Raw genomic sequence first — 20,940 nt, forward strand, 5'->3', positions numbered from 1 at the left:
CAATGGTGGTGGTTGGTACTAACCACCTTCAGACAAAAATGAGCACTTAGGCCTAGTTAAATTATTAAGTGCATTAATAGGCTCTAAAAGAAGCAAATTTGTATTAAGATTAAGTATTGAAAAATAGCCACCACGTGAAAAGTGTGTGCACATCACTGGTAAGGGATAAGCGCTGTATTTCATCAATTAATCGCCATACATGTATGTGCATCAATGGCACGAACGTTGGTCTCGCTAACGACTTAAACCTTGCGCCTTGTATAACCTCAGTTAGTTATGTGTTTACCTCCATCTTAGTTACGTGTAAGAGTGCCTCAACTATAAAGGTTCCTGTATCAAAATTGTGTCTCTGTTTGTGTACAAGTAGTGTACATACTAATTGCCTGCTCTGTTGTTATGGCCCAGCTACTCGGTGATTATTGTAAAACTTAACTATTCTTTCTGCACCTCTCTCTCTACAATACAATACAATACTTTTGCTATTGATCCAATGCATTCTCGATTAATCCATGCACTCTTGTGTACTTACTGGTTGTACTAATGTATTGTGTATTGTACATTAATTTTCACTATTATACTGGTCTGTTTATAATACTATCAATATCCTTCGTGCATGTATTTCATAGTATACACACTATTATATATACTGCATTTATTTGTGCAATTTTGACCAGAATTTGATACTTTATTTCTTGTAACAATTACATGTATGTACATAGTACGTCTAGAAGAAGTGTAAACTGTGCGGTATACAAAAGGCTGCTCTGCATGTGTACATGTATAATTATACGTTTTCATTTGTACACATGCTGCATTCTAGTGGTCCTTGTGGTGATATGACTATGATAAGACTCTCGGCTTTTAACTTTTAACTACCACTAATTAGACTAATAGACTAGTCCTCACATGTGTAACTTATGTAGTCACCTGACACTGGCTGTTTATCTGTTCCAAATCTCAGTAAAGTTTGAAGCATAGCAACCATTGTTTCTGTAGCAGTGCTAGTCATACCAAAGCTTTAGCTGTACATGTAGAATAGAGATATATCTTTTGATACTAGTTTGGCAGTATTTTTTCAAGTCTAGAGTCCATAGCAATTGTTTGGCAACTATGTCTAAGGAAAGCAGTAAGTCGACCTCAACTGGAGTCTCGAATTCGACAAGACGAACTAGTCAACCACTCGACAATATGCCTAAACTTATTACAAATGAGTTTGAGTCTGGTTTTGATGATACGACAAATTCCGTCCCAATTGTTGGAGAGGCAGAAACTACGAAAGGAGCTACTGCTACCACCTCTACTGTCTATTTTCCTGACTCAGAAACCCAACAGTCGTACATTGCGTTCAAGAAAGCCTTAGGTGATGGCACAGACACTACTATTCAAGGGGGTGGAATTGATGGGCAGGACGAGGAAGATCACAATCTGACTGTGGACACTTATCGTGAGCAAGAGAGCCCCATCTCTGAAGCTGTAGAGGAAATCAAATGTCACCAGAAACAAGAAATGGTGTTAACAGCAAGTCAGAAATCTGGAGCAAAATCTCTGGACAGTGGAGCCAGAGACCCAATTAAAAATTCTGTTGATGTGATTATTCGTGAAAGTGAGCGAAAGAATACAATCATCAACAAATTAGAGGTGGAATTGGCTACTTGCCAGCACCACGAATCTGAACTCCTAAAAGAGGTCGATCACCTTCGAGAGGAAAATGAAAAACTGGAGCATCAACTTATCGATCAAGAGAAGGAAACTGAACGCACAAGAGAATATCACGAGAAAGAAATTGCAAGTCTTGAGTCCCAATTGAAAGTGAAAAAAGATGAAGTTAAAGTTGCCAAAAGTCAATTGGCAGTGGTTGAGAAAAAAAACGAGGAGGAGAAACAAAAGCTCATGGATGCAATTAAAATTCTTAAAGATCAACAAAACGAGTTAGAGTCAACTGTCAGCAAGCTTCAAGATGATCGCAAGAAAAAAGAGATAGAGAGTAGAGAATCGATTTTGTCTTTAAAGGAAAAATTAAACGAAAAACAAGTGCTTGAAAATGAACGATTCAAGGAACTTTGTGTCACTCAAGTGAAACTGGCTCAAGCTGAAGCAAAAATTTCAAGACAGAGAGAACTGTTAAAGGATAAGGACCTTGTCCTTGCACAAGAAAATAAGGAGAAATTGGAGTGTGAAAACGAACAGCTTAAGAAACAGAATGAATCGTCTCAAACTAAGCTCATAGAACTAGAAGATAAATTAAAAGAGCGATCTTCATCCACCAATCAACCAGTGTTTCAACAGCAATTATCTGAGGCAGAGTCTACTGCTTCTGCCAGCAGCCTCAAGCCCTCCACAGGAACACAAAATTCACTGACTGAATCTACTGAAGTAGTACCAAGTCGTAGCACTTCAGAGCAAATCGCAGACTTTGAAACTGAAGCTGTTAAAGGGGATACACAATCAAAGAATGTAGGTTTTACAGTAGGCGAGGTTGGCATCAATGATAATCTGTAAGACACTGCACAAGACAAGAACACCATTTAGATTGCAGAAATTGTACAAAGTATATACAAAACAACAATGTAGTACATGTATAGTGTGATTGTATTGATTATCAGTTTACACATGGACTTATTAGTTGGGCGTGGCTCGATCGTCCCTGACAGGAGGTACGTCGGGTTGCAAGCCTATCTGGGATTTGTTCTGCTGAACTGTAACCAAGCACGTGAAAAATGCTGCAATTTGATAGGTATAGTGGCGCAGAACAAATCCTAGGTAGGCTTGCAACCTGACCTCCCATCAGGGACGGTCGAGCCACGCCCAACTATGTACTTATATGCAGTGCATGTGGGAGGGGACGGATACACCCATCTACAGTAGCTAGCTAGCGAGCCAAGTATTAGCTATAGCTTTTTAAATCTACCGTAGACTAACTAGCAAGGTTTAAGATGTCAACCTATGTGCCTGTTCTGCTGAACATTATTTGAGACTCATCGTGCATTTCTAATAGATCACATCTGTAGCCCACAGCTGTGGCCATGTATAGTTACATATTTCCTTGGTTGTCCAAGGAAATATGCAGGCCACACATAGTGATACAGTTACTTCCATCGAGGCAGCAGCCAAGGCATAATCCGATTGGCACTGGACTCACCCAGCTAATTTGGTGGGTTGGGCTGTAAAATGACCTTTTGAACCACAAATGCATTAATTAGAGCACATCATCACAAAGCTGTTGTGTATAAACTCAAAGAAGTTCGAAAGAGTCACTACTTGTACTCTACTCTAAGCTAGCTTACAGTAAAACCTTTCGCGATGTCTGCAACCTCATCTACCCCTCTGGATCCGGATGTGGATAGATCTATAGATGTGTTTGCAAGAAATGAAGCTACTACAAATTGTACTCGTGTATCGGAACAGGGTTCAGTAGATTCAAGTCGCAGAAACACTGTCATCACTCATGAGCTGCCTGACACTAATGAGGTCATGGTGAAGAAATTTGAGAATGCAGTATCAAACCGTATTGAGGATCAGCTGGTAGATATCGAGCTGGAGACATCCCTAGAGAAGAGAGCCGACAATGTTCCAGGTGTTGAGGATGTTCAGTCATCATTGCCATTACCACAGCCATCTCAAGAAAGCAACTCAAAGCCACAAGGTAAACTCTAATGTCTGCATGGGACTTGATACAATTATCAGCCTCTAGTTAACTTATGTTGTGTGACTAGCATTCAGTATTTATCTGTAAAATTGTTTGTACAGTCAAAAAGATTGACCGCCAAAGTTTTCCCCTGCAAAAACATGCTACATCAGGAGGCCCTGGCGAACGTGTTGTAAGAAGAGGCAGCAAGCAAGAATCTTTCAAGAATGTTTCTGCTTTGTCTTGCGAGGATGATATAGATGTGGAGAATTATCATGATGAGTACAATTATCAAGACGAGTGCAGGCACCTTCGTCAACAGTTAGAAAGAGCAGAAAAAAATCTTGGAGAAAAACTAGAATATAATAAAATCCAACTGGACGAGCTGTACAAGCAGAAACTTATGATGGAGATTGAAAATCGTAGCCGTGAGACGGATATGGAACAGAAGATTCAAAGTTTGACAGCTACAAATGAACAGCTTGATGTGAAATTGAAGTTATCAAATGATGAACGTGAAAAGGAAAAGGAAACCCTCACAAACAAGCTGGAGCAAAGAAACAATGAAAAGGTGACACTTCGAGCACGCTGCAATGAATTTATGAATGAAGTCGATAAAGAGATATTAAAACGCCTCGAATTAGCTGAACTTTTGAGATCAGTTACAGCAGATTTAATATCAGCTAAAAGAAACTGGAACGTTTTTAGCATAATTGTGACTACCTTTTTTATACTGTCTTTTATTTCATTTGTATTGGATTATTATGGTTGAATGACATTTTGTACAGCTATCAAAGCTTCAGAACACTTATTATGATGGCACAGTGATTAAGCAAGTGTGATCCAAGCTTAACAACTGGTTTCCAATAGTTGTTACATTGGAATGTTTTCCACAAATGCAGGAGAATCATAGTTACTATAATTCTCAATGCTTCCTGATACCAATAGCAATTAGAATTGACTAACCACAGTACACTTCTTTGCAAAAGAGAAGCTGACAGAATAAAAGAATATTCGTGAGGGACGCTCATTAATTATTCATGAGATAAATGTTTTTATTTATTCCGTGGCCATTGAAGAGTTTGTATGAATACAGGCAATGATAATGTTCATATTCAAGCTAAAACTGTCTGTCTTTCCTTTGTATACTACACGAAGAGTACAGGATAGCCATCAGAGATCTGTGGTGGACACTAGCTTATTTCTGCGTCAGTTTTCTAGAGCTACAGAGGCCGGCATGGAGTGACATACAAGATCTATACTTACCTTAGAGCCAGATGTTTAGATATTCTTTATTGTAATACTTATTCTGTCATATCTGCTCTTTTGTACTATCAATACGCAAAAAATAAGCCAAAAATAAACAGTAAAGTGAGCGCTGCAGCTCCGGAGTCTTGATTCTCTATGACATTTTTACATCTGGCCCTGCCCCATACCTCGTTATAATTATTAGATCATGCTTAAATAGGACATGATTATCAGCTAAGAAAACTGACGTAGAAGTTTTGTAGCTAGCTTTACCAAAATTGCTGTACAGAGGCTGAGCGGGAACGCCCACTTTTCTTGCGTGGGCGAAACACTAAGATTTTTTGATGTGATTTATTTGTCCCTTACGTTTTTATCTACAGGAGAAGCAATTCACTTTATCCTGGAACTGTTGGGGGACAAACTTAAATCTCTGCCTTCAGTCCTGCGTGAGTGGTGGCTGTGTGCCTGTGTGTAGACATGGGTTTATGTACTGTGTGTTGGCCATGGTCTTTGTATTGGGGAAATTTGTTTGTCTCTAACTGCATTCAGTGCTTGAAATAGAGAATTGTCCCTTCAATGTGGTGGTGCATGATTGTACGAATTTGTATACAGGAAGCTAGCCAACTTAAACAATCATTTGTAATCTCGTGTAACATTATTATATTAGTCTCTCTCTATCTCTCCTCTCACAGCCACAGCTATCTGAGTGAGTCAGTGACTAGCAGTTGTCTCTCACCCTCTGACCTCTCCCTGGATGTCACCAACGCAGATGAGGTACAGTACTTTTTTAATGTGTGTGCAATCCCTTTGTTCTGTACACATGTATTGTGACACTGTGCTTTTTTTATTGTGTGCTTTCTTTATTTTACTGTACAGGATGCTCAAGTATCCATTTTGAGGGATGGCAAACGCTGGAAGAGAGTGAGTGTAGAGTCAGTGTGTGTAGTCAGAGATTAGTGTTGCTCTGAGTGTTCACAGAGAGTTTTTTCCTGTACATGTACATGTAGCTACTGTACATGACTGTACTGTTTATGGTGGATATGCTACATCTCTTACAGAAGTTGAAAACTTGTCCCCTGTTCCTCAGCAGTCGTTTAAGCCGCGGGGTGGAGCTAGTATTCGTCCATCGCTAAGCAGTTTGGGTACTGCTTTACCGTTGCCTAGGATCAGTCGGACTATTAGTGAAGCCTCACTACCTCCAGCACTGGTGAGTTAGAGGGTATGTGGTTTAGGGTATGGAGGGTGTTGGTGGGTATGTGATTAAGGTGTATACATAGATGTTACTATAATATTATTGTAGCAGAGGAAGTACGACACGCGTGTCTCGATTTAGCAGTTAGCCTCAGCAATAATGTTGAGCGTGGGCGGAATTATGCCTCGATTATCCGCCCACGCTCAGCGTTATTGCAGAGGCTAATTGCTAACTCAGGGCACGCGTGTTGTACCTCCTCTGGTATTGTAGTGCAGTTTGCATTAGTCACGAGTTACATATAACTTTTGGGGGGGGGGGACAGTATATACATGTACATGTACAGTAAAATCAACAATTGCAAGTCAACTAGCTACATGATATAAGTTGTTTATGTAGATTCACTCTGTCAACATCAATTCATCCTACAGCAATTTTTTCCACCATGCAGGGACTCCCCTCTCTCTCCAAGCTACCAAGCCCCACCCTCGGAGTTGCTGCTCCCGAGAGACGAACCACCCTCCCCCCCACTGAGAGGTGGTGCTATTGGCTCCTATCTCTCGACCTACCCCCTTTATCTATTGGAAGGGCCTCCCTCCCTCTGGTAAGAACCTCTGGAAATGATCCTCTACAGTCAATCCTTATCGTCAGTTGCCATACCCTCGAGGCGAACGTCAATAGATCCGTTTGCGGCTGACTCTACTGGGCCTACACGAAGGACCACCCCCTCCACACTAGGCCCCTTCTCATTGCCCACCACTCAGATGCGGAACCCTCTCGCTCGAAGTCCACCCATTCGTCTGATGCCTGGAGCACCCCCTACAAGCCCAAGGTGAGTGTATTTCATAGCAGGGTTTGTGTGCATGACTCTGTATACTGACGACATACTGCATACTGCATGCATCTGTGTACTACGATTGTGTACTACCAGAGATACAAAAGAAAGGGGATTGGAAACGACCGCCCACGCCCTATGTAAAAGGACTGACATCCGGTGAAGCACTCCGTGTAATTATTGCGCTCGCAAATAATTACATGGAAAAGTTTTGTATCCCTGGTTTCTAGCTCTCCTATCCACTAGAGATCACTCAGGGCCTGGGAGATACTTGAGAGAAGTAAGCTTATACCACTGACAAGCTCTAAGTCCGTTGTCTTTACTCTGTTTCCAATTTTTTTGAGTTTAGCTTGAATTACTCTATGTCAACTTTTCTCTGTCCCTCCTGTGAAGTCAAAACAGCAAAGGACATTGCTTGACTTGGTTATTATGTATCTAAGTGCTACATAGAATGGCTTCATGCTATAAATAAGCTGTACTGTTCATAAACGTTTGCAGTATAGTCCTTCAAACTGCTTTAGTATACTTTTAGACACGCCACAGGCCTGTCCCTCCTACGACTTCATAGTAAAGGCTATTTCTTCTTGCATAGCATTTATTTGTCTAGTAATAGTGGCTGCATGGCTTAGTCGACTTTTTAGAGCTAAATTCTCTTTACTTTTTAGAAAAATCAACATTAAAAATGATCAATTTCACTGTTTCTATGTACAGCACATTGTAGAGCAGTCAAGACTGGTAATGAGCATGCTGACTATAAATATAATCCTTTGTAGTTTTAGCCACGCCCTATAACGCGGAATGCTTCACGCAAAAATTTCGTAAAAATTTCGTTTCCAATCCCCTTTCTTTTGTATCTCTGGTACTACCGAATGTATTGCCAATCTTAATGGTGGTTATAACATTTTAAAAGGGCTTTTTCGTATCTAATCATTCATGCATATCCACCTTGTTAGGTAAACATTGTTTGCACTGCTTTGCAAATACTAGGAATAGCCATCAGCGTAATTATGAATCTCTAGCTTTGTTGTTTGTGTATTGTTTAACTTTGCAGTAGCTGCTTTGTAGGATCTGTAACTAGTATTAAAAATACATGCAAATGTAATTTTCATCTCTTCTCTTGAAGGCGTCCATTGGCACCAGTGACTAGAGAGGGCGCTGAGTGTCGTCAGTGAGGAAGCAAAGAAGGAGACAGACAACTCACAGATGTGAGACAAAGAAACCACTGACTAAACTAAAACTGAAACTATGTTTTAATCATAAATAGTATTGGAAAGTGTGTATAATAATTATAGTTGCACTAGCTACTAGAACATAAATACTTGCAATTGTGTACAGTATGTAGTTCTCCTTAATTGGTATGACAATAAAATTATTATTGCGAAATACTGATATGCATAGGTAGCAACTTTAACATGTAAACACACTAGACCAAATATTTTCAACAATAATTATATAGACATGTAATAACACACGAGGAAGTATAGGAAATAACGATGTACAAGTTGTGACTAGTTATAAGACACAACACGTCATGTGATACAATACAATTAAGCATAATATGTGGTATACAAATGTTCAGTATAACTATACTATAGTTACAAGATAGTTCATATCTACAGACAGATAGTTCAGTTAGTTCTTTTTGTCCTCTTGAAAGTTCTGTACCTATGAGTGGGTGTGTGTGTACAATAATGAAGTGGAATTGCCGCAAGAAGGAAACAGTAATAAAGTGGAATTGAAAAGTAAGTACGTGTAAATTATCTTGTAGATAATAATAGCTAGCTCACCAGCTGCTGAATCCTAGCCAGGAGACTGTTTGAACCCGTACAACTGTCGGGTGTGTAAGGAGGGGAGATCCTGACATCACTCAATATTACTATATCACTGCCCTTCCACCGAGTGTCACTGTAACTGTGTGTGTGTGTGTGTGTGTGTGTGTGTGTGTGTGTGTGTGTGTGTGTGTGTGTGTGTGTGTGTGTGTGTGTGTGTGTGTGTGTGTGTGTGTGTGTGTGTGTGTGTGTGTGTGTGTGTGTGTGTGTGTGTGTGTGTGTGTGTGTGTGTGTGTGTGTGTGTGTGTGTGTGTGTGTGTGTGTGTGTGTGTGTGTGTGTGTGGTGTGCGCAGGATAATGGTACATAATTGAACAATTTGGCAAGCTACTTTTAGGAGGCCATAACTTTAACTAACGGGTGTTGCAAGCTTGCACTGTGCTAATACCTCTCGCCATATGTTTTGCTTTCACTCAAAAAGTATTAGAGTGTTAGAAGAAAGTGTATTATAATTATCCATCTATAACTTATAACTGAGAAGAAAAGACTTGTGTACATGCATCTATTGTATCATTGTAGTGTTTTGTGGCTTACCAGGACCTCAAGAAAAAGAAGTATTCTGCCACGATCTAGGGTTAAAATGGATTCTTTCACACGTGGGATGAGCGCGCATGCGCATTACTTGCACAGAAATAAGGGGTGTCCCAGTCTGTAAAAGGTTAAGTTCACAAATAGCTACTATAATAATTATAGCTGTACTTAACAGCTCTTTTTCTGACTCTTATAGGTAGCAAAAAGCTAACTCAAATAGTAACTTTTTGCGAACAGATGATGCTACGAAATATTCTGAAGATACTGCAACAGCCTTCACTGTAAGTAAAATTAGCCACTACTAGAGAACAGTTTGCAAATCCACAAATTAAAATTGAAGAGAACGTGGCTAGAAAGCCTATTATAGAAGCTGTTAGTTTTCGTCGCATTGCAGTGCAGTTATGGCTGAAATAAACACACAGACACAGATCGACACATACATAGTCAGCTTTACCGTATCCCTCGTGCGGCTACGCCTCGAGGCATAAAAAAGCAAACTAAGAGATGCATTCTGTTACGACATGCTCAAATCAAGGTTTTGTGGCGTACCAAACTTAAAAGGCTAGATGCAACAGTTGTTGGGCCTCTCTGAAACACACACCCCTCGGCTCTCGATATTCTTCCATTTAGCGACACCATTTTGATCCAATCTTTGCTGCAACTTCTGCAGGTTAATGGCCGGGAGGTTTGTGGGTGTGGTGAGCTGGGTGTGGCCTGATATTTTGAGATCTGACACATGGTGAAGATTGATAATCTGGACAGAATCGCCAGTAGATCTATAGTCAGTGGTTTCTTCTGGGTGTTAGATAAGGTTAGCATTGCAAATGGTTATAATTATACAATACTTATTGTAAGTATGCTAGGATTTAAGAAACATCATGCATGATGTATGAACAAATCGATTGTAAATTAAGCATGCATAATTGTAAATATGTTCGGTAGGATATATCGATACTGAGATGACAACTTTCGTCTTCTCGTCCATAGCAATCACACTTCCCCTCAAATCATCTCCCCGGCTGGTGGTACATGTCAGCAGAGCTCCTCCTGGTGGTACTGCCATTATAGCTAGCTCTCGGCCACTCTCTCTCTAGCTCTAGCTCTATAGGCACAGTCGAGCTAGTCTAGTATAGTATCAGATAGTAGGAGCATTATATAGAAACAAGTAATCCATTCTTAGGGTGCAAAAGGTTAATTGATAGACTGGGTGTGGCCTATAATTAGATTTGTAATCTGATTGGCCAGATATTTTCTGGTGCAAAATTTGAATTTAGGTCGCGGCGAGGAAACCATTCGTTTGATGTCTGGAGAGTGAACAAGAAGCGAAGACGTTTTCTATTGCTCTCCAAGAAACTTCAGTTCAAATATTCAATATGTCTACTCTGGTATCTAGGTTCGATGATATTGTGGCCTCCACGAATGTGCTCTGTTCTGGCTTAGAAGAAGGTAAGCTTGTCAAGTTGGTCATGTTTTGATAGCAGGCCATGGATACTATAGAAATGCACAGCTAGAGAGCATGTGTACTGTTTCCTTATATTTGAATATTCTCTTTCTGTCTCAGAGTTTGCTCAGTTTATCAACCAACCAATTAACTTGAGGAACCGACTACTGGCAGAGAACAACGAGCTGTGTGCTCTCAGGGTGAGAAATATATCTGACACTTGTGTGACAGCTATTAGCCTATTGACATTGACGACGCTTTTTCAGTGAGAACAATAATATTGTGCTGATGCCATGCCATAAAAATAATCAACACATGTGACCCCAAAAATTCCATATAAAGCCTCATGTGTACTATAGCTACTATAAAGAGACCTGTGTGTTGACTATGAGCTGTACTAACTCAAGTGCGTTTTATCACAGACTCAGACTGAGACAAACGAGGTGAAGCTGAGGCATGCAAGGTAACTTAATGAAATTGTAGCAATTCGTTTAATTGTAGGATGTCATGAATCTGCTCAGTCAATACTCGGAGAATATGCATCCTCAGTATATCCTCCGCTACCATGGTTACTCCGAGGCATAGCCGATGGGTATGTAACCATGGTAGAGGAGGATATATGGGTGCATATCCTCCTCGTAGGTGTACATACCTGTATGCAGAGAGAGAAAAATGGTGATTGCTAGTACACTAGTTATGTGGTTATCTATATACAGCCTAATGTTTTGCTTTCATCATGTGATGTGTGGTTTGTTGCTTGTGCAGGAGCTCGTTCGATTATCAAATGAAAAAAAGACTTGAAGCTGAAGAAAACCTCAAGCAATATGTAAGTGAACAATTAGTCAACCAGGGATGTGCCCACACTGGTTGGTGGTGGTGGTTGGTACTAACAACTTCTTAGTCCTGAGTTTACCGTGCATAATAGGCTATAAGAAGCAGATTGAGTATTGAAAAATAGCTGCCACGTGAAAAGTGTGTGCACATCACTGGTTTAGGGGTATACCTCTAGTTAGCCCTGTTATGAGTACATGTAATTAATGGTGTCTCTAAATCACCTACCTCTAATCGTGTACCCAATTAAGGAAGAATTGGCATATTTCATTGAATAATTGCCGTATCTTAATAAGAAGCCGACGAGGTTAAACGCTGCGCCTTGGACCTCAGTTAGGAATTATGCATCAGATGATGCACTACTGTAGCTATATAACTAATAAGTGTGTCTATAAAGATTTTTTGCTGATCACGAAGCTGAAAACCCTGTTCAAGCTAGTTTCAGGTTAGAAAAAGTTACCTAGCTTCAAGCTGCACTTTTGAGGTGGCCCGCTGGATGACTTTAATGATGATGAATCACTAGTATATGTAATTATAACTGTAAGTTATTTAAAGTACAGTCACGTGACTAGATTTGATCGATGTTATTAGCTGTAAATAAACTTGTTTAATCGATGAATTACCGTACCTCGAATCATGCGCCCAGTTATGAGTACTGTACATGTAGCTTTATAGTTACATGTCCTCAAGTAGTGTCTGTAAGTCTGTATGTTGTTAGGGGTACAGTGCCTACATAATTATATCCTTATACATTAACCAATGTGATGATGTCATTATTCTACAAAATTTGGGAGGGAAGGTTCATCCCTCCCACTCTGACAGTACTTAATTTTAGTTAAGGATGTTTTGACTTAATTATTGTAACTGTACCTCTCTTCAAGACTATTAATTTACTTTCAATACCCCACCTCACCATTTTCGTTTCTGTTTTCCTTACTCACACCTTTGTCTTATGCACATTGTTACGCATTCCTGATTTTGATATTTCGATAACACACATAAATTATATAGATTTATATATTGTGGCTAGCTTCATTTTTATGTTCGAAAATAATTATGGATTTCATGTCACATTTGTCAGTGCATTGTACATGTAATGCTGTGGCTATACTAAAGTCTATGACCATTAAAGGACCATCTTCTCATGTGTTCCTATTGACCATACTTATTTAGTTGTGTTGCAATGCAGTCAGTAGGTACTAACAGCTAGTGGACCACTTTTTTATACTATGCCGACTTTCATAAGTGCCTATGTGCATTTTACCATAATTAATGTACAGCTTTATGTACAGCTTTATGTCTTCATTGTACACAGTGACACGCTACATAAAAATCTCAGCTTTTAACTTTCAGATTTCAGATATCTTGCTGTCTTGTTTTGAAATTATCTTTGGGTATCTAGAATGCTAATAGTTATGTTGCATGTACACTGCACCTACGTACAGTATTACAGTGTAGGTACATGCATGTACATTGTGTACTGATCTGTAGATAGCTAATTTGATTGGTAGACTAGCCACTATAATTATGTACACAATGAATATTTTAGTGTGGTACATGCTAGTTTTGTGCGGCAGTGTATGGGGCGAATTGCTGTTTAGATGTGATTATGTCATAATTTTGTTCTAATTAAATGCTTAGGATCAAGTATATTTTGATATTACACAGTTTAAGTTGTAGTTGTAGCAGTAAGTAATACAACATGTCACAAGATCAGGAACAATCATCGAAGAACGAGCAAACAAATGTCACCCAGGAGTCAGGTTTTTCTGATAGAGTCGATGATTTGGGTCCTATTGGAAGTGAGCAACCTGTTACTGGCTTAGGAGCAGCTACCAATGGCCATGCTGTTCTAAATGGGGCAAGCATGTTTATACAAAACTTTGGTGATGTCCCCCCTGATTTATCAATTACAAGCCATGTAGACGAACTCGATCTTCTACCAGGCAGTGTGTCTGCTGCTTCTGGTAGTGACGTTGTTGGCGCCTCTCAACTAGTTGGTAACAAAGGCACAGTGCTCAAGCGTCGTGTATCAGCTTCTGAGTTGTCGTCATCTGATGAATCTCTCGATCTCGAAGCAGCACTCCAAAAAAACAAGATGAAGAGAAAGGATATCAGCAAACTCAAAAAAGAGCTTGACGCTACAAAGGAGAATTTTTCTATGGAACTTAAACAGCAAAAGAAGGGCAATGAAACTTTGATTTTTAAGCTCACACAAAAGGAGAAGGAGGTTGAACTGCTTAAGGAGTCTCATCGAGTGGAAATGGAATTGCTTCAAGAAAAGGTGCAAAAGAAAGATGAAGAGGTTCAAAAAGTTAAGGAACAACTTGCTGAAACAGAAAAAAACAGCAACACACAAAAGATGGGCCTTTTGAAGCATGTACAAAAACTTCAAGAAGAATGCAAACAATTGATATCTCACAACGAGCAAGAGAAAGATAAGTACGAGCAACAGATCGAAAAGCTGGAGCTTAGCTTGGAGCATGCCAAAATTGACGCCAAAAAAGCAGAGAGTGAATTAGCTGAACTCCATGTTGAAGTTGAAAAAAGCAAATTAAAACACAAAAAGAAGCGTCTACGACTGCGTGAGGAGATTGTGGAGTTAAGAGAGAAAATTTTAGCTATGAGAGATCAAGAATCTAAAATAAAATTGGAAGAAGCAGAAGCTAGAGTAGAACTTGAGCGTGAAAAGCGTCGAGGCTCACTGAGCGTGTCTGAGGTTGAACAACTAAAACAGCAGCATAAAGAAGAGCTTTCAAACATACAAGAAGAGTTTATCTACAGTAAAGCAGCTCTCGCAGCGCAAAAGAGTATCAGTGTCTCAAAGGAAGAACATGAAGCTGTTCTTAAAGCCCAACGAAGCAATAGTATTCCCAAGGAAGAACACGAAGCAACTGTGATGGCCAAAGATGTCGAAATAAAGAAACTAAAAAATGTATTGGCAAGCCAATAACTTTAGTTCAATCTAGTTTTTTTGTAAATAATTAAAATAAATATTTATTAATCAAATCTACAGTCATGTATGATATATTGATGACACTGTACAACCCCTATTGCATTTCTAGCTACTGTATAGCAGGTAATATTTGTGGATTTCGTGTATATAATAATATTTTCAAGGATAGCAGTTTTTTTAGCGGATTTGTATATTGAATACACATTTTCTCGGCTTAGTAACATCCATAAAACATATTGGCCCTAGAAATTACCTGCTATAACTGTATTGCGAACTGCATCCGCATGCTCACTTTTTGTGTTTTTCGTTTGCAAAATGCATTATGTGATGCCTCGGTGGAGGTGCCAAGGCTTATAATAATTATCATGGCGAACATTTTTGATTTTGCTGCATGCAGAATCCAGGGAAACTCAAAATAGTGGGTAATGATCAACCACGATTGTTGTTAAAAACGATCGATGCCAAAAGTTCAAATTTAAAATTAATGGCTGCATCAGCAGAGCCTTGCAGCTCTCTTCTCACTCTTGCAGCTACGGTACCAATAGCTAGCGTTCTAGTGCAGAGCTACATGTAACTTCTAAGTAGAGTAGCAACACTTGGTGAACAAGTTTTGCTACGCACTCTTCTGAAAAGGCTGCAATGGCATTCCAAGTAAGCAAAACTATCAAGAACGAAGCATTATTTTGCAAATCCACGAATTAATCTCAAAGAAAACATGACTAAATAATAGTTAGACACTGTTTAGGAAGTTTCTACATGATTTAGAAGCCCAAAGGGCTGGTTGTAGTATCCCGAACGCAGTGAGGGTTCTACTAGCCCTGATGACTTCTAAATCATGTGGAAACTTCCTAAACAGTGTCTAAACATTTTAGATCATAGCAACCATGAGTATTTAGCCAATCAGATTTGAATGTTCTTATCTAATCTTTGCTACATGATTTTCTAAGTGAAGTACAGGATTTTTAAAGTAAGTACATGATTTCTATAAGTTGGATAGAACACTTCCTTTAGCCAATCAAATTGCAGTATTTATGGCAAACATGATCTAAAAGCCTATACTTGGCTGTAGCAGTCTACACACACACACACACACACACACACACACACACACAAACACACTACCGTATACCTCGCTTGCGCATGCACACCATTATGCATGTATAATGTACATTGTGTACAACACTTTATTATTGTACATGCATTGACCATAATGTATTACTAGAATATTTGCTGATGAAAAACCTTTGCGAATGAGCCAAATCACTGACCCTTTGCGATCTAACTATTGCGTTCTGGCAAGGATCGTGTGTATTTACTAGTAGGTTTTGCGGATTTTATTGTTGCAAATTGATCAACTATTGCAAAGTTCGCAATGTTTGATGCTCGCAAAACATTCTAGTAATACGGTAGTGTACTACTGCAGTATTTATTTGTTCTATCTTGACCACAATAATATTTCCTAGCTTCATCACTTGTACTAGAGTTATGTTATAATTATTAGTACGTGTATTATAATCGTTGTGTGAACTGTGGTGTATACAAAGCTGCTCCTGTACACATAAAATAATGTGTACACATAAATAATTATACGTTTTCATTTGTACAAGCTTCATTCTAGTACAATGTACGTGGTCTTTGTGGTGATGTGTGATAAGATCGGCTTTTAACTACGTGGCCAATAATTATATTCATAGATTTGTCTTCACGTGTTTCTAAGTCTGTAGTCACCTGACTGACACTGGCTGTTTATCTGTGTCCCCAATCTCACTAAGACTAAAACCTGGAGCATAGAATGGCAATCATTGTTTCTAGAATCTGTTAGCATTGCTAGTCACAAGTAAAAACTTTAGCTGTAACATGTAGAATAGAGACATATCTTTTGATACTAGTTTGGCAGTATTTTTTCTAGTCCATAGCAATTATTTATTTTTTAGCAATTATCATGTCTAAGGAAAGCAGTAAGTCGACCTCAACTGGAGCTTCGAACTCGACAAGACGAACTAGTCAACCACTCGATGATATGCCTAAACTTGTTACGAATGAGCAAGAGTCTGGTTTTGGTGGAGACATGACGAATCCGAGTGAAATTGCTGGAGAGACGGAAACTGGTCAAGGTGGTGCAGCATCTGGTTCAGACACATGGGCAGTCGTACCTGTGCCCAGTTCAGGGGCACAGACAAAAAGTGCCTATCAAAATGTCATGGGACAAGACACAGCTATTCAAGGTGTTGAAATCCCAACAGAAGACCAAGGAACAAATAGAGAGAATCGAACATACATAAACGGTGATGGAAATTTGACTGTGGTTAGCTTGAATGAAACAGAAGGTGTTGTACCTGTGTTAGAAGCTGCAAATGCAAATGGGCAGCAGGAGATGGTCTTGCCATCTAATCAACAAAATGTATTGGGTGAACCTCAGGCTCAAGCAACTGGTATTGATGCTATTTCTAACCATCTTGTTGCCATACAACGGGAAAGTGAAAAAAAGAATGCAGAATTAAAGAAAGTTAAGAAGGAATTGGCTGAATGCAAACTTAATGAATCACAGCTTAAAGAAGAGGTTGACAAACTTACGAAAGAGATCGAAGAACTCAGAAAAGAAAAAAGGAACCTTGAACAGGAACTTCACCGAAAAGAGGAGGAAACCAAAAAAACAAAAGAAGAACAACAACAACACATAATGGAACTTGAGGTGGAATTGCAAAAAATGGAAGTTAAAGTTGAAAGTGTTAGGAAACGATTAGCAGAAGTAGAGAAAGAGAGTGACGTGGAAACAAAGAAACTCAAGGAATATATCAAAACTCTTGAAAATGAACGAACAGACCTGAAATCCACTGTCACCAAACTTCAAGTTGATCAACAGAATAATTATATTGAAAGCCAAAAGAAAATTTTTGCTCTGAAAGATGAGTTGAACAAAAAAAAGGACGAAGAAATCGAGCGAACTAAGAAGCTTTTTGAACTTGAACTACAGTACTCCCGGGCTGAAACTAAAATTGCTAACCAAAAGACACAGTTATTGGAACAAAAGTGCCAACTTGAGAGGAATGAACATAAAGAACAGCTCCAAATTGAAAAGAACGAACACATACAGCAGCTCCAACGCGAGAAAGATTCTTCACAAGCACAAGTACAACGGCTGCAAAGTGAGAACGATTCTTCACAGGCACACATACAACAACTGCTCAGTCAAATAAAGAAAGAGAACTCAATTGAAGGAGCCACAAATGAGCCGAAATCTTCCCAGACGACCCCCACTCTAGTTGACCCCCCACCTTCATGTATTGATCACCAAACCTCTGAGACTGAATCGAGTGCCTCTCTCAGCAGCCTCAGACCCTCCACAGGAACACAAAACTCACTCACTGAATCTACTGGAGCACCAAGTCGTACTAGTAGTACTCCTGGAGACGTTGAACAAAGCACAGAGAGCATTGAAACTAAAACTAATGGAGATGTACAACCAGGGAAAGCAGGTTTCACGATAAGCGATAGTACACTCGATATACCCGAACTACAAGACACCACATAGGACAAGGACAGCACCCAAGCTAGTTAGATTGATGTAATGATTTTATGGCTTATTTTTTTATTTTATATTGATGCATTATTATCAATCTAGATGGCGTGGACTTATGCTAAATGCATGTCTGTAGGACACACTGTACCTAGTACCTTAGTAGCCTCCTTCACAAGGCCTCAACATCTTCAATGCGGCCTGGAATCGAGGCTAGTACCTTAATTCCGTGTGGGGGTAATTACCACGCCCATCTATTGGTTATCTTTGGGGGCGTGACGAACTTTTATTGCAAATAGCTTAGTATAGCCTCGATTCAAGGCCGATTAAAATAGGTATTTTAATCGGCCTGGTATCGAGGCTAAGCTTAGTACGTACATAGCTAGCCTCGATTCAAGGCCGATTAAAATCAGCCTGGAATCGAGGCTAGTACATAGCTAGCTAAGTATTAAAGCCGTTCTCATAGACAAGCTAGCTAGCTAGCTTACTACAAGGCTTGAAGATGACAACGTATGTGCCTGTTCTACTGGACATATTTTAGAATCATCACGCATTTCTAGTAAAAGAATTGGAACCTTCGATCACATCTGTAGCCCACAGTTGCAGAGAAGCTGATATCATCACCCAGGAATTCTATGATAAGCTGATACAAGTACCTGGTACGAATAAGCATAAAGCTAGGAAGCTTGTGAATGCTGTCTCTGATGGTATAGAAGCTCAACCTGTTGATATTGAACAAAAAAACTGTATTTACCAATGTTTTGTTGGAGTGTTACGGCAGGATTCGTTTGAAAAAGCTGCTGTCAAGTTGGAAGCGTCTCTTGCTGAAAGAGAAGAAAGAGCCAACAATAATGTTGCTTGTACTGAGGATGTAGGCAATCGAGGGGACCCTCTTGACCAGACCATCACAAGCGACCATCGTGACGAGATTGGTAAGCACTTGTCCTACTGGAAGAAGTATGCCAAAGCTCTGAGATTGTGTGACGCAGAAATCGAAGGCATCGACGGTGACAAGACTTTGGATTATGTGATGAGGGGACAGAAAGTATTGGAGTTGTGGTCCCATAAGTATATTGCAACCTACCGTATTCTCGGTGAAGTTTGTCTAAAACTGGATCATCGTCATATTGCTGAAAAGATATGCCACCTTGCGAACGGTGAGTATAACAAGTATAATTTATATCCTTTAAGACCCAATTTTACTGGCTCTCGTAGTAGCAACTTTGTGTGTGTTGTTCGTTTTTGTATGTGCAGCATTCAAATTTATATTTTAATTTTACAGGTGATTTGTCAAACCTTTCTTGTCCTGATGATGAAATTGTGAAGGATAGTATTTACTTTGAAGCACCTCGTGTCTCAGAAGATGCGAGTAGTCCCATTGCATTTCCATCAACAGTAACATCACCAGATATGCCAGGACATCTGGAGGTAGAAACAATGCGTCCAAATCAAGCCACGTCGTATGATGGGAGACAAGAACAAGTTACTGACGGAGTAAGGCTGAGAAGAGATACCCCACAGCAATTGACAAGCATAATGGACTTTCTTCACAATGCTCGGATGCAATCGTATGCTGACCAGTCTACAATCACTTCATACCAATACGAATGTGCTGATTTGAAGCAGCAACTTCACAACACAACAGAAGAAAAGAATAGGATTTTTAGAAAGCTCAAAGACAAGACGGACGAGTTAAGAACTTTACGATACCAAGACCGCATGACAGAGTCAGGATTGAAAAGTGATGCAGAGTCGGAGCAGGCTAAAACTGAGCAGCTTGAAGAGAAATATAAAAAATTACAAGAACATATTTTCAAATGTGAGCAAGAAAAGAAAAATCTTTTGGCTGATCTCCAAACTTTCCGAAGTATGGAAAGCTATCTACTACAGCAAATCGATGAACTCAGAGAGGAAGTTCGAAAGCTAACTGGACTAACCGATAGAAGGTTTTGTTGTGCTACACTGTTGAGTCACAAACGGGACCGGCAGTTCATACTTCGTTGTGCTGTTTTCGTTGGTAGTGCTGTCAGTTGTGTTGTTTTTATTTTGTTGTCAATGTCTTTCCTAGCTTTTTTTTATTTCCTTATAATGCACAGGCATCGTTAATTTTCTAACAATCGTTTTAATAAAAAAATTGTTTCCAACAAGACTCGTGTCAACTTGTAAATACGGGATAACTATAGTATCAATTTTACATCATTGTTAATGTGCATCTAATTTTGATATTGCAGGAGAAGCAATTCACGATCATCCTGGAGTTGTTGGGGGATAACAAGCTCAAGTCCCTCACTGCTGCAGAGAGGAGGAGTCTGGCCTTCCTCAAGGACAGTAAGGGAAAGATGATCTCTGCCTTCAGTCCTGCGTGAGTGGTGGCTGTGTGTCTGTGTATGCATAGGGCATTGCCATAGGCATGGGGTTCATGTACTGTGTGTAGGCCATGGTCTTGGTGTTAGCTATGGGGAAATGTGTTTGTGTCTAACTGCATTCAATGTCTGAAATAGAAAAATGTCCCTTCCAATGTGGTGGTGATTGTACTAAAAGTTTAGAATTTATAACAGGAAGCTAAACCAGTACAGTAATTGTGTGTAACATACATGTACTATACTAGTCTCTATATATCTCCCCTCTCACAGTCACAGCTATCTGAGTGAGTCAGTGACTAGCAGTTGTCTCTCACCCTCTGACCTCTCCCTGGATGTCACCAACGCAGATGAGGTACAGTATTCCTAGTGTGTGTGGTACAATGTACCTACCCTCTTAACATTCCCTTTGTTCATTGTGACACTGTGCTTTTATTATAGTGCTATGTTTATTTTACTGTACAGGATCTTCAAGTATCCATCTTGAGGGACGGCAAACGCTGGAAGAGAGTGAGTGCACAGTAACAGAGTCAGTGTGTGTGTCAGAGATTAGTGTTGCTCTGAGAGAGTTTTTTTTATT

General features: G+C 39.6%; 5 protein-coding genes and 1 long non-coding RNA gene across 12 annotated transcripts in view; 5 read left to right on the forward strand and 1 right to left on the reverse strand.

Annotated features, from left to right (window-relative positions):
* LOC135347852 (uncharacterized) overlaps positions 1-20,940 on the forward strand; it is a 36,440-nt gene that overhangs the window by 9,805 nt on the left and 5,695 nt on the right. For 2 of the 7 annotated variants that reach the window (XM_064545952.1, XM_064545950.1), the window contains 4 exons: positions 11,462-11,522; positions 20,232-20,362; positions 20,634-20,715; positions 20,826-20,870. In XM_064545952.1, the coding sequence (XP_064402022.1) occupies positions 11,462-11,522; positions 20,232-20,362; positions 20,634-20,715; positions 20,826-20,870 (319 nt within the window). Of the gene's footprint in view, positions 1-10,514; positions 10,702-10,816; positions 10,897-11,118; positions 11,160-11,461; positions 11,523-20,231; positions 20,363-20,633; positions 20,716-20,825; positions 20,871-20,940 lie in introns of those variants that run through there. The other 5 variants (XM_064545953.1, XM_064545951.1, XM_064545955.1 and 2 more) reach the window with 4 other exon arrangements.
* Positions 8-2,603, forward strand: LOC135347909 (uncharacterized). Its single transcript, XM_064546026.1, has one exon. It carries the CDS (start codon positions 1,111-1,113, stop codon positions 2,497-2,499), a length of 1,389 nt encoding a protein of 462 aa, XP_064402096.1. The 5' UTR covers positions 8-1,110; the 3' UTR covers positions 2,500-2,603.
* LOC135347945 (uncharacterized) lies at positions 2,789-5,240 on the forward strand. The gene is made up of 2 exons (XM_064546088.1): positions 2,789-3,643; positions 3,748-5,240. The coding sequence occupies exons 1-2, from the start codon at positions 3,301-3,303 to the stop codon at positions 4,395-4,397; spliced, it is 993 nt and encodes a 330-aa protein (XP_064402158.1). The 5' UTR covers positions 2,789-3,300; the 3' UTR covers positions 4,398-5,240.
* On the reverse strand, positions 8,343-10,104 carry LOC135348004 (uncharacterized). The gene is made up of 3 exons (XR_010398594.1): positions 9,805-10,104; positions 8,685-8,808; positions 8,343-8,562 (listed from the first exon to the last, which is right to left on the reverse strand). It is a non-coding gene; the product is annotated as an uncharacterized LOC135348004 (long non-coding RNA).
* LOC135348125 (repetitive organellar protein-like) lies at positions 12,888-18,106 on the forward strand. Its single transcript, XM_064546301.1, has 2 exons — positions 12,888-14,477; positions 16,393-18,106. Exons 1-2 carry the CDS (start codon positions 13,230-13,232, stop codon positions 18,013-18,015), a joined length of 2,871 nt encoding a protein of 956 aa, XP_064402371.1. The 5' UTR covers positions 12,888-13,229; the 3' UTR covers positions 18,016-18,106.
* On the forward strand, positions 18,106-20,149 carry LOC135348126 (uncharacterized). Its single transcript, XM_064546302.1, has 3 exons — positions 18,106-18,135; positions 18,542-19,157; positions 19,283-20,149. Exons 1-3 carry the CDS (start codon positions 18,106-18,108, stop codon positions 20,104-20,106), a joined length of 1,470 nt encoding a protein of 489 aa, XP_064402372.1. The 3' UTR covers positions 20,107-20,149.

The sequence above is a fragment of the Halichondria panicea genome, chromosome 14 (genome assembly GCF_963675165.1).
Source record: "Halichondria panicea chromosome 14, odHalPani1.1, whole genome shotgun sequence".
In the NCBI taxonomy this organism is placed as follows: domain Eukaryota; kingdom Metazoa; phylum Porifera; class Demospongiae; order Suberitida; family Halichondriidae; genus Halichondria; species Halichondria panicea.

Coding starts and splice junctions, on each gene's coding strand:
- LOC135348125 (XM_064546301.1), top strand. CDS start 13,230: ATGTCACAAGATCAGGAACAATCATCGAAGAACGAGCAAACAAATGTC. Junction 14,478..16,392: donor AAAATGTATTGGCAAGCCAA/TAACTTTAGTTC, acceptor TATTTTTTCTAG/TCCATAGCAATTATTTATTT.
- LOC135347909 (XM_064546026.1), top strand. CDS start 1,111: ATGTCTAAGGAAAGCAGTAAGTCGACCTCAACTGGAGTCTCGAATTCG.
- LOC135347945 (XM_064546088.1), top strand. CDS start 3,301: ATGTCTGCAACCTCATCTACCCCTCTGGATCCGGATGTGGATAGATCT. Junction 3,644..3,747: donor AAGCAACTCAAAGCCACAAG/GTAAACTCTAAT, acceptor TTGTTTGTACAG/TCAAAAAGATTGACCGCCAA.
- LOC135348126 (XM_064546302.1), top strand. CDS start 18,106: ATGGCGTGGACTTATGCTAAATGCATGTCT. Junction 18,136..18,541: donor CTTATGCTAAATGCATGTCT/GTAGGACACACT, acceptor GACATATTTTAG/AATCATCACGCATTTCTAGT. Junction 19,158..19,282: donor GATATGCCACCTTGCGAACG/GTGAGTATAACA, acceptor TTAATTTTACAG/GTGATTTGTCAAACCTTTCT.